The sequence below is a fragment of the Triplophysa dalaica genome, chromosome 13 (genome assembly GCF_015846415.1).
Source record: "Triplophysa dalaica isolate WHDGS20190420 chromosome 13, ASM1584641v1, whole genome shotgun sequence".
NCBI lineage: Eukaryota > Metazoa > Chordata > Actinopteri > Cypriniformes > Nemacheilidae > Triplophysa > Triplophysa dalaica.
Genome location: NC_079554.1, coordinates 10163139 through 10175458, shown reverse-complemented (window position 1 = coordinate 10175458; position 12320 = coordinate 10163139). Strand labels below are relative to the sequence as shown.

The 12320-nt window shown below is 37.6% G+C and overlaps 1 protein-coding gene across 4 annotated transcripts in view; it reads right to left on the bottom strand.

Annotated features, from left to right (window-relative positions):
- The window catches only part of ppp1r13bb (protein phosphatase 1, regulatory subunit 13Bb), a 38017-nt gene that overhangs the window by 21172 nt on the left and 4525 nt on the right, over positions 1 to 12320 (bottom strand). For all 4 annotated transcript variants that reach the window (XM_056763650.1, XM_056763652.1, XM_056763651.1 and 1 more), the window contains exons 3-4: positions 1812 to 1959; positions 795 to 914 (exon numbers count right to left, since the gene is read on the bottom strand). In XM_056763650.1, coding sequence (XP_056619628.1) covers positions 795 to 914; positions 1812 to 1959 — 268 coding nt within the window. The remainder of the gene's footprint in view (positions 1 to 794; positions 915 to 1811; positions 1960 to 12320) is intronic.

Below are 12320 nucleotides of genomic sequence, written 5' to 3'. Positions count from 1 at the left end.
TTTCTCAAAATATCTTCTTTAGGAAAGCATCATGAGTGTGACCATTATTAGGTGAACTACACCTTTAAGATCAGTTTGTTATTGTCATGTGATTCTGGAAATGGAGCATGTACTTTTAGCGGATTAATGCCTCTCTTTCGTTCAAACACACAAGGGTCTCTGTGGTTTATGCATTAATCAATAAAGACCTCAAAACAGGTTAATCCTGCCTGGAACAAATTCTGAAAAAGACTGATAACTAACCCTAACTAACAAATGTTAGGATAAAAAGAAATATCTGTATATATCAATATCAATAAAAAAAGCTGATTATATGAAGTGACAACAGAGGGTGATTGTTATGAATATGCCCAAGGAACCTCTTTAAGAAAGTTGTGAATGCAAGACAGCGGTAAAAGAGACAACTTCAGCCAGAAGAATCTACATACGAAGATAATGCTTCATATTGCACACTAGGAATTGTACAAGTATTGCCAATAAACTATTAAACAATAAAGCATTGCTCATAAAAACACTTTTTTGCATATACAAACAACCACATAGTTATACTGCTATCATTGATATTGTTTACAGGCACTGACACTACAGCCGCCTCATCCTGTGAAAAGACCTACAGAAATAAACTACTGTATGAACAGAACCCTCTATTGTCCACCAGGATGTGCTTGTCTCTTTCGTTCGCATGAACACATTGAATGGCCTCTAAGAAGGTATAAAAAAACACCATCAATGTCAGCCAATGAGGAGAGAGCGGTGGTGGTAGGCGGCACGTGGCCGTCAGCCAGCATTCTTACCCTGATCGCTGCTTTCAGTGGGCGAATCTTCATGCCGTAGGTAGAATTTAACCTCCTGCTTTCTGGGACCCCATTTCTGCAGGTGCTCATACATCAAGTGGTCAAAGGGGATAGCTCGCTCTGGAAAACCAAACATAAAAAAATCATTTAAAAAACAAACAAACTTCTGCTAGAAAGGTGAGGCACAATTTTGGTTCTTCAAGCCTAAGGAAGAGTACTGTGTACAAAAAGCAACGAGAGAGACGCTCTCATGCCGAGGAACATTTTGTTGCAGTTATAAAGCCAAAGCCACACCTGAGAAGAGAACAGAGGAACAGACATACTGGGAGCAGGAAAACAAAGAGGTGAAATTGAATCAAACGTGGCCTATGGCCAGAGGAATGTAGAGGGCTGGGTGGGCAGATGGGGAGAAAACATTTTGGAAATCGCAAACAGGTGGAGGGACATCTGGAGTACTGGCAGCCACCCAAAAAGACAAAGAAAAATAGAAGAACTGGAGGATATTGGCATACAGGCTCAGGGACTTTTAATGGGGAAGAAAACAAGTGACAGATAATGTATGTGTGTGAATGTGAGCCAGATTATCCTTCCAAGAAAGCTGGACCCAATTAAAGCTAAAGGCTAACAATGACACAAGAGAAGAGTGTTAAACTTCAAGAAACCTGGGTGTTGTTATGCAGATGTTTCAGTGATTAAAGCGTTTTAAACATAAAAATATAGTATAAATCTTTTGCGTGTAATTCTCTTTACAGACGTGTCAGTTTATTTGTCCATGAGGTAAAAATATTAATTTTGCTTGCTGGAAACTATGCCCCTAATGGCAGATTTCACCTGCTGTAAAGTAACTGGGCTCATCATGGGTTCAATGACAGACACACTTTTATAACACAGTGCTGACAGAAGGACTTTGAAAAGGCACTTTGGTCCAAAGAAAATGGGTCCATCTGTCAGAGTTGAAGTGGCAGTTATGTTTGAAAGGAATAATTGCTGCCAGATTCCTGTGTCAAAGGTACTCACCATTTCCACGCCAAACTTCGGCCAGGTGGCAGCCACTTTCCCCCGGTTCTTTACAGAACTCCACCACATCGCGGCACGTCGTCTCTGGAGTGATGGGCACCTCTGTAAGGGCCTGCTCCCCATCACTCAAATACACTGTTAAAATCATCTGAAAGAGACAGGGAGAGAAAGAGAAAAATGTTTTAAGCCCATACGTTAATAGAAGTGAGATTAAATTACTTTGTGTATATTATCTAGACCCAAGTAAGAGAATCTCATTAATCCATAACACCACTAGGTGGCAGCATCTTTGATCAGACGCAACATCTGTGGTTGTATGATGATGTTTATATCACAAGCAAACACACAGCTATTCTCGGCACACAATCTGATGCAGTTTTTATTAAAAACTGCTTGAAAAACCTTCTCTTTCACAATTAGAAAAAAGCACACACACAGGCTTCACAAAAAGATACAAATATTTTGCCCAGGTACCGTTACATTGTCGATGTAAAGTTATAGCCCCTTCCCTGCCCACGGCTTAAGCCCACTCTGATAGATGATATTGTGCTAAAAGGGAGGAGCCTGTGCCTGTCAGAAAGACAGTGACAGACATGGGCTGGTGGCTCCTGCTGTAAGTGCATTGTGACAGAGGAGAGATGTATGGTTTGCTGCAAAATCGAAAGAGGTAGAGGGCAGGGAGAAAAGCAAAGAGAAAGATGTAGGTATGCAGCGATATGTAAATGTTGCCCGATAACCAATAATTCTTTAAATATAACATTTTCTGAGACTGAAAATAATTTTTTCAGCTTAAAATCATGTACCAAGCCTACTTGTATAGGGAAAGTTTAAAGAATCTTAAATTTGTGTAATGAACAAATTAAAGATGTTCTTCCAGAGCAACCCAGGAAGGTGTTCTCAATAGCCACATTTTTCACATACCGTGCATGTTTGTATGTGCTCTTTGCCCCGCCCCTCTGATTTTTTACAAAGCTCATCGCTCTGAAAAGCTAGATGTGCTTTGATTGGCCAGTTAACCAGTGCGTAGTGATTGGTCCAATACTGCAAGCTTGTTACGGAAATGTTAACCCTCTTACCATATTTGGAAAAAATCAGGTTCCAAAGCAATTGTATTGACAGGTACGCCCATCTTACTTGCGTATTCATTTGGGGGTCTTAGTCGAAACATACCACGATCTGACGTAGATTTGTGGGGGCTGGTTACACGAGGCGTTTCAGGCAGTTCTGGGTGAGCATTCGCATTTAGATAGAATGCATCTTTTGTTCTGACACTTAAATTTTTGCAATTTTATATGTCTAATACATGCATGGGCAACTTATAACACACCAAAGACACAGAAAAACACGTCTTCGCATCATATGACCCCTTTAAAAATTATAATAGATTGTGCATCCCTAAGATGTTGATAGAACTCAAGTTTTGGTCGAAAGCGATTAAGGCATGATCACCACCTGTCTGCAATACAGCATTGCACAATCATTTTAAATAAAGTTGTCATTTAACGCCATTAACGCGGACACCCGTGTGTATGTACAGTAAGAAATATTACACAAACACCCAAAAATAACATAAATTGGATAACACAATATACCAAGATACACAAAATGGCATCTGTTTTGAAAACAACTTATTAGGCCTATCCATATAAGAATATATGAACATATTCCCATTGGAAAACTCCAAAGCAGAAGTCTGAACTTAATTAGGCAAAGAGTAACAGGTACAAGACAACTCAATAAATATCCCCTATAAAACTATATGAGGTCTTTAAACTCACTTTAGAGCATTAAAAACACCCAAAAAATACAAATAAACTTTCAATTACAGTGTAAAAACAAACACTACAGTATCCTGTGGAGAAACACATGCAGACAAACATCAGCAGTACGCGTGAGGCGCAGTAAAGTAGGCCACAGGTGGGCGGCACTGGATTAGTTTTCATGATTGACAGGTGGGTTTGGTTGAAAACCCTCCTTTTCCAACATTAGAACGCTAATGAATACTTAAACTTTGTCTAAGTGCGTCTGGGAGGTCCAATTCCATCTCAACCCAAACCAAATTCATTCCTGATTCCTAAAGTATTCAGGCAGAAGGGTGCCATAGAGTGAAACTCAAAACACAGGTGTGTGGGTGGGAAGAACTGCTGAAGCGATGAAGAAAACCTGTCAAATCCTGAAACTCCACTGACATCACCGTCCATAGAGTTGAATGTAACAATTGGATCGAGTCGGTTTCAATGGACTTTGTGTGGCGCAATACTAGAGCTGAAATATTTAGGCCAAACACAAGGTTTTGTTTAAAAATGGACTCTGTGCATTCATGCCACAATGGATTTTGTGTGGAGCAACACTAGAACAGAAATAAGTAGGCCATACACAAAGAACGTATGCATGACGTATAAAGAGAGGTGCAAACTAAAACTGAAGGGAGAACTACACAAGTGAAAAGCCGCCCTTCTAATAAAAGCTGAGGAAATCCCGAATAGACTTTAAGCACAATACAAATCACTAATGTGACTATAACACAATGACACTGACACTGACATTCAACGGCAAGAAAAACTCACGAGACACAAATTTAAATCCAAAAATCTAAATTGAATAGGAATGAATTCTTAGCCCAGGCAAACACTCACAAAACTTAACAACATCAGTCTGAATGAAAAAAAATGTAAGCAAAAAGGACAAAAATATAAAAAAGATATACAACATAACAAAAAGACAACATTAAAAAGATATATTCATCTATCTGCATATGAATAAACATTAAACTCTTTTTTGTCTCAATGGTTACATAAAGAACATTTGACATCTGAGGAACCTTTCTGTTTCACAAAAGGTACTTTGTGAGGAAAAAAGGTTTTTCAGGTAAGAAAGAGATGGGTTCTTTAAAGAACCTTTATTTTTAAGAGTGTAGGTTTTGTTTACAGTTGTTCTAAGTTAGATGAGGCAAAGAATAGATGTGTTAAACAGCAAATTAGCAAGGGAAGTGATCGAGCATTCTGAATCTTGACTTATTCGATCGAAAGTGAATTGCGAACAATTATAGTAATATGTTATCTAGAATTTTTCTTGGTAATTTCAATCACCCACAGTATCCATATTGAGCAAATTATTATCACTGTAATTATAATTACCACCGTTATATAACATATTATTAAATACCATCCTAGGTAGTTAATATATAAAAAGGATTCTTTTATACATCCCATTTAAAATCCCCCAAGCTTCACAGATAACACAAGTTCTAGACAAATTGTCAAGCCCACGATTCTGCATTCACAATCCACTCTCATACTATATCAAGGAGAACAGGTTTATCTGAACCAACCACCATCAATGACTTCTGCTGAAGTTACAAGTACGGCATTCTATACATTTTCATTTTCAACAATAGGATTCCTACATCATGACAGTGCTGGGTTTTATTGTTATTCTGTGTCTGTTATTTTTAGCTCCCAAAAGCATCAATGTCTGACCGACCGACTTCGTACCATCCAGTCTAATAATCCTTATTGGGTGGCACCTAACGAGTTAAAAACAGTACAAAACCAAGGAGAAGTGATGCCCTGAAAGGGATGCAGGCTCTTGACAGATTTGTTCAGAAAGGAATTGTTCACCAAAAAATGCCCCATTGACTTGGAGAAAAGGAGACCATTTTCATGTAAACACCCCAAAATGAAAAGTATGTCTTGTTTTAATTTACTCACATTCGAGTAGTTCCAAATCTGTATAAAAGTCTTTGTTCTGATGAAGACAGAGCAAGATATTTGGAAGAATACTTGTTACCAAACAGTTCTGGGGCACCACGGACTACCATAGTAGGAAACATTTCTCAATAAATGTCTTTGTTCTGTTGAAAACAAAAGAAGATTGAATAATGTAGGAACGTTTTTCCAACTATGGTAGTAAATATTGTCTAAGAGCTGTTTGTTACAAGCATTCTTTCAAATATCTTTCTCTTCGTTCATCAGAACAATGAAATTTACACGAGTAAATGATGACAAAATTTTCATATTTGGGTGAATTGTCCCTTTAAACTATTCATCTATCTGTGAGCGATAACATAATCATTATCAACCTTCTTGTATTTGTATGACAGACACGGATGCAAACTCATAAGAGGTAAACAAGGAGAACAAAATAGAAGGTGCTTTAAAACATAACATTTGCCTTCAAGAGATTTGAGTTATTAAAATGTTGAAAAATACATACAAAACAAGAAGACAAATTCAAGGTTAAAAAGTGGTTTGAATTCATCACATGCTTCCCTGTTGCTTAGTGAATAGAGCATGGCGCTAACAATGCCAAGGTCATGGGTTTGATCCCAGGGATTGCACATACTCAAAAGCATAAATGTAATGTAAATGTAATATCTGAAATACTGTGCCGCAAGTAAATAACGTAATTTCACAACCAAAATAATACACAACTGAGCTCTCTTGTCATCTCATTGTCTTGTTAGGTTCTCTTGAAAAGTTAATAAATGTTACTTCAGGAAACATGCCCTGTATTCTTTTTTAAGCAGAGTGGGCATACATAATTCAGATGTCCAAGACACTCAACTCTTATTAGATTAAACTGAACAAAAGAAACAATGATGACTACTGCTTCTGCCAGCAAAGATGAAACGTTCAAATCCCCAAATCTTTCCTGGCCCGGTGCCTCCAACTCCTTAAAATCATTCTAATACAGCCAACCTGATCAAATTCATTACCATAATACGAAAGCAATTATATTAAGGGCAATATGAAAACAGAGACCCATGTCTTTCTTGCCAATGATTGGATGAAACCACGCAAACAAATGGTTACTTCTTGGCACTAAAAGTTAACTCAACTTTTAAAATTGTAAATATGAGTGTACAATAATGTGCAGTCAGTAGCAAGTAACCAATAATTTGCCATTTCCAAGAATTAAAACACGAAATATGATGTAATATAATGGCAGAAACTGACAAAGTGGTGTGTTCACTTCTAAATAACTTTGTGTAAATAACAAAATTATTAATAATTAAGTTGTCTTTGTTGTTATTGTCACATTGAAGCACAGGTAAAGATGTACACCAGCCACCCCTTCCATACCAAAGCAGAAAATCTATTTGCATCACCTTTCCCCACTTATATGCAGTCCGTCTCCTCCTGACCTCTCTTCTTAGCTGTCGGGCATGCTCCTTGTTCCAGGTTTTATCTCTAGGTTTTATAGACAGGCTGACCAGGCCACGCAGAACAATTGTCACAAACTTCTTCATCTCGCAGGATTTTCGCAAGGCGAAGCTACAGCAAACACATCCCTTGAAGTACTATCGTTTAAACGCGCAGACACGCTTGGTGGTCACAAAGCAACAGTGGTGTGCAAAAGGATCCCTGCAGCAAAAAACCTTCAGTAGTCACGCTGGCTGTGTGACTGCTGAGAGCGAGAGTGTGTTCGAGTGAGAAAAGAGGAAATTCAGAGAAGGACCGAGGGAGGGTGCTTCTCTCATCAGAATTGTGAAGGGTGCGTCACCAGGTCCCCTCCAGAATGAGACTCCCTTGAGTGAAGCGATGACAACATCCCAGAGCAGAGGTTCTGCAAAGGCTGTGAGGGTGCGTGTGGATTTTTAACCTGTGAGAGGCGTGTCTGCGAGACGTTAGAAATCAATTACTGCTTCAGCAAAGAGATCAAACAAGATGACTGAGAATGCCAACAATCACACCAAAGATTAAAATTACACATTCAAGGCTTCAAGCTGAAGGGCTAGTTCACTGTCATAGTGGAGAGACATAATGAAGCATCTATGATATTTAGTTTTGACCGATTTGAGAGACAGTGTTGAAACTAATTATTAGCTAAACGTTTGCTAGAAAACAAAATAAATCCTAAATGCAAAAACACAAAAAATTCATAAAAATAAAACCAAACAACTCGTTTGTGCTGCACACACACCAGCACTTGGCCAAATCTTCTTTCATATTTAAGAGTAGAGGACTATCTATTATTGATGCTGCCATGTTAAACTGCCACAAAATAAAAGGAAGATCTGAAACATTAAGATAAAAAAACTAAAATAGGGAGACAAATTTTAATAATTAATGCTCGAGTAGATTTAAGTGCCTGCAATTCCCATCCTTTGAGAGTAAGAACTGAGAAATTATAAAATCCATTTGAAAAACTTTGAGTCACAAGTAGGAATAACATTGATAAAGGTCTTCAAAAAGTGCCGCAAAATCTTGTATTATTTTAGGACAATAACTCATTAAGACAGAGTCCATGAAATAAAATGTGGACATTTAGCTCGACACCATATTCCAATAAGAACTGTATTTAGGCTATATGACACTTAAATCCACCGCTCTTATGATTTATTCAACACTTCCGGTGAGCTGCATGTGCAATTTGACCTTAAACCTATAAAAAAAAGAGATGCATACAGAACACACTTACTTTCAGAAAGCAAAAAGAATTATAAAGATGCTACCCAGTGTATATGGGATTGTACAATATCGCTGTTATCAGTGTTTCCTTCAACTTGGATTTAATAGTAGGTCACACGTGTTCACATGATACAAAAACGCAATTATAGTTTACCAAACCGGCAAACTTTTTTCACATTTGCTTGTAATGCTTAATTTTACCCTTGTCATTCATTTACGATATGAACTCACTCATGCTTTAATGAGAAATGACATCATCCTGTATGAATTTCTGATCTTTGAATCTGCATGCTCAATTAAAAGATAGAAGGTTTATGAAGCATTTCCTAAAAATTGCCCAAATTATTAAAGCCGCCACTCTTTTGGATAAAGGGATAGTTAACCCAAAAATGAAAATTCAGTCGTCATTTACTCACTGTACATGTTAGAAATCATGTAAAAATGGCTTTCTTTTTCCTCAGAGCACAAAAGAAGATATTTTGAAGATAGTCGGTAACCGAACAGCGGTTCAACTGATGTATTATATCCTGCATCTGACAGTACTGTAGCGGATATTCGTCGTAATGCTTGTATTACACCTGTGTGGCTCAAAGTTAATTTTTACATTATTTGTCATTTTTATTGTATTAGTTTTTTATTTTTTGCAACGTTTAATTACCATTTCATTTAATGCGTTTGATAAAATAACTTCATTTATTTAAAATAAAAGCCTGCTTCTTATAACACTCATTTAATCTGATTATTCCCAAAAAGTAGAAAATAACTGTCAAAAATAACAAACACAAGTGTATAAAAGTACATTTGTGGCATTAACGGTCACTCTCCTCCAGCTGATTTTAATCAGATGATTGATTCGTGTTCTATTTTGGAAAATATGAGTGAGCAAGTGTACATCGGATGTACACTCAAAATCAGAATGCATTGTGGGTAAAATGTAGTGAACAAATGTAGGGAATGAGTTGTTTACTCAGTATTCCAACAACACTTTAAAATGACGGACACCTGATATAGTGCACTATACTGTAGGAGATAGGGCGAATTCAGACACAGCTAACGACTGGGCATACTCCTGAGGAGATGGCACATGGTGTCCTAGGGGATCTCCTTCCAGACTTGGATCAGAGCATAAGTGAGCTTCTGGACGCTCTATGGTGCTACTTGAGGACCTTTGATACAAAAGATCCCAGAGGTTCTCAACTTAATTAAAGTGTGGGGAACGTGATTGCCAGTCAACGGCATCAATGCCTTCATCATCCTGAAACCGCCAACAGACTCTGGTCACATGAGGCCAGGCATTTTCATGCACCAGGAGGGCTTTGCACTGCTTCAGCATAAGATCTGACAATAGATCTGAGGATTTCATCCCGATACTTCACAGCACGTGGGGGTCTGTGAGACCCTATTAGAATGGTCATCCCCCAGACCAGCCTTGCTGTTGCCTCTCCAGTGTACCTGTCGTCACTTTAATTTGCACCAAAACACCTGAAAATGATTCACCATCACTTATGCTTCCTTACTGGGTTGATTGAACTGACTTGGTGGTATGCTGTGTGGTATTGAATGTTCCCTTAATTATTTTTAGCAGTGTATAAAGCTGTAGGAGGCACAATTTTAAATGCTAACAAAAATAAAAAAGTGTCTGTAAATCCAATACCATTTATATAATGCGAGTTGAGTGTGACTATCTTCTGGTGCATATCTTAGAGTGCACAGAGTGTTATTTTATGAAAGAGGAAATGGGTGCTTTGTGAAAGCCTTTATCCTTGGAGAATGTGTTTGATAAATCACATTTATCCCAAGCATTCGTAATCCAAAAAGGGCTATTAAAGCACAGAAGAGGCAGTGATTTTTCTTCAATACATGAGGATTTCACAGTACCCAGCTCTCTTCCTAGATCCAAAGCTCTTGCGACAGCCACCATCCATATTTGAGGAGTTCTTCTATTCAAAGCACGACAGTTAAGCAGGAAGCATTAAGCAAAGAAAATAAATTTGTGATGAGCTCACTAGCGGGAAAAAGGACGAAGATAGACAGACTAAAAAATAATTAAAGAGATAACACGAAACAAACAAAATCTGTTGAATAATGTAGAGTGCTTGTACCATCTTGTTTTCAAGGACAGGATCATAAAAGTTAAATACTTCATGGCATTAATGTGTTAACTATTAAACAATAAAATGACTCCTAGCTGTTATCAGTCTGTAAATGTACAGACAACAGTACAACAGTTGTGTTTAAAGCTTAAATGTTGCCTTTTAAAAAAAGGAAAAACTAAAGGCGTGAGTTAGGGACTGTGAGAGGGTGTTGAGGTTACTTCTGTCCTAAAGTGCCCCAACAACAGCGTGTTAGCAGCTCACTACACTGGTCTTCATTGGCTGACTGAGTCACACGCGCTGAGAGGATGAGACAAGATAAGAAAGGCAAGCTCTCTTGCTGAATGACTCTGTGACACTGATGGCATTACAGAGCTGCAGGCAGCAGGGTCAATTCCAAATACTGACATGTCCCATTAAAAAAAAAGCTGATTGGCTGAGGAGGGTTTCTCTGAGATTGGACCCAAGTCCAAAAATGTAAACACGTTTTTGTGGCCTGAATGTGTGCTCATGTTCTGACAAAATCGTCCAAAACCATACAAAGACCTTCCATGACCCCAAATGGTTGAGGACAAGATCGGATTCAAAAAGACACTCATCACAAAATAGCATCATAATGAATTATAGTACTAGGAAGCCCCAAAGCATATAACCAAATAAAAAAACCACAAAACCTTTTAAAGCTCATTGCAAATCTTTGTGACTGCATGCAAAATGACTAGTATTGCACAGAACTCCAAAAAAGATTTAAACAGAATCTAAAAATGTGTCTGTCCGTTGTAGCTCAAAGTATTTTAATATTTGGTCTAATTGTATTATGCTTTTCACAGAAATGGGAATCAAGAAGATTCTGTATGGGCCCGAACATGTCCAAACAGCACAATTATTCTCATTAGACAAGAGTCTATTTTGATATTTTTCAGCATTGAGTTTGTTATAAAAGGACATGGACAGCTGTACCCAAGACCAATTTGAGTGATGGAAGGCAAGACCCCCTTTAAACAACATGCCTCATACTACACAGATTTCATAAAACACCCTACACATAAATTCAGGGCTAATGTGTGCATGCATGCAAATGGGAAAAGAAAGTAGAAAGGCAGATCACAATAATAGAATACTGCAAATTCATTGTGAAAGAGCTTAAATTACATTTTATTTGTTGAATGAATCTGCTATCTAGCAAAAGAGAAGTGGCTCAGATGCTTGTATAATAATGCTTTACAATCTGAACATACTGCGAGTTATTGCTTCATGGCTTACATATAAATAAGTCACGAGTAAAGGGATAGAAAAAATAAAAAGAACTATATTACAAATAAGGAATCATTCATTCCGCTCTGCTCAGTCATCTGTATCTTAATTCCAGGGATGGGCATTTGACTAATTTTTGTCACTCACTATACAAATAAAGTACTTAATCTGTGCTGTTTTATATTTTTCAAACATAACTATTAAAATACAACAATTCCAATATTGGTGAATTGTAAGGGTGTTAATTTTAACTAAAAGGAATCTCACTAATTATACTGCCAATTTACAATATTTCATTTTATTTAAAATAACCCTGTAAAGTACAAGGATGTACGGTCATACTTTTAAGATTGCATTAGCAGTGCTCGATTCAGGATGACTGATGATTTCTTCCCTATCAAGACACCCGGGTTTACACATTTATGCTTCCTTTTCGACCACACCCAACACTATTAAGTGAGCAAAATATGCTGCTGTTCTTAAAGGGGTGATTCGCTGGAAATACGTGTTTTTCTTCGTCTTTGGTGTGTTATAAGTTCCCCATGCATGTTAACACATTGTATTACATCTAAAGCAAACAATAATATTAGTTAAAGCTGCGTCAAATGACCCCTTAAAAGGAGAGATTCAACAGTGTTTTATGGATTCAGACTTCTTTACAATGTTAAATGTGAAAAATTCTGTAAAAAATTTTAGTCCCTTATTGGGCAATTCTCCTTGAAAAGCACACCAACGCGTCAACCAGCTAG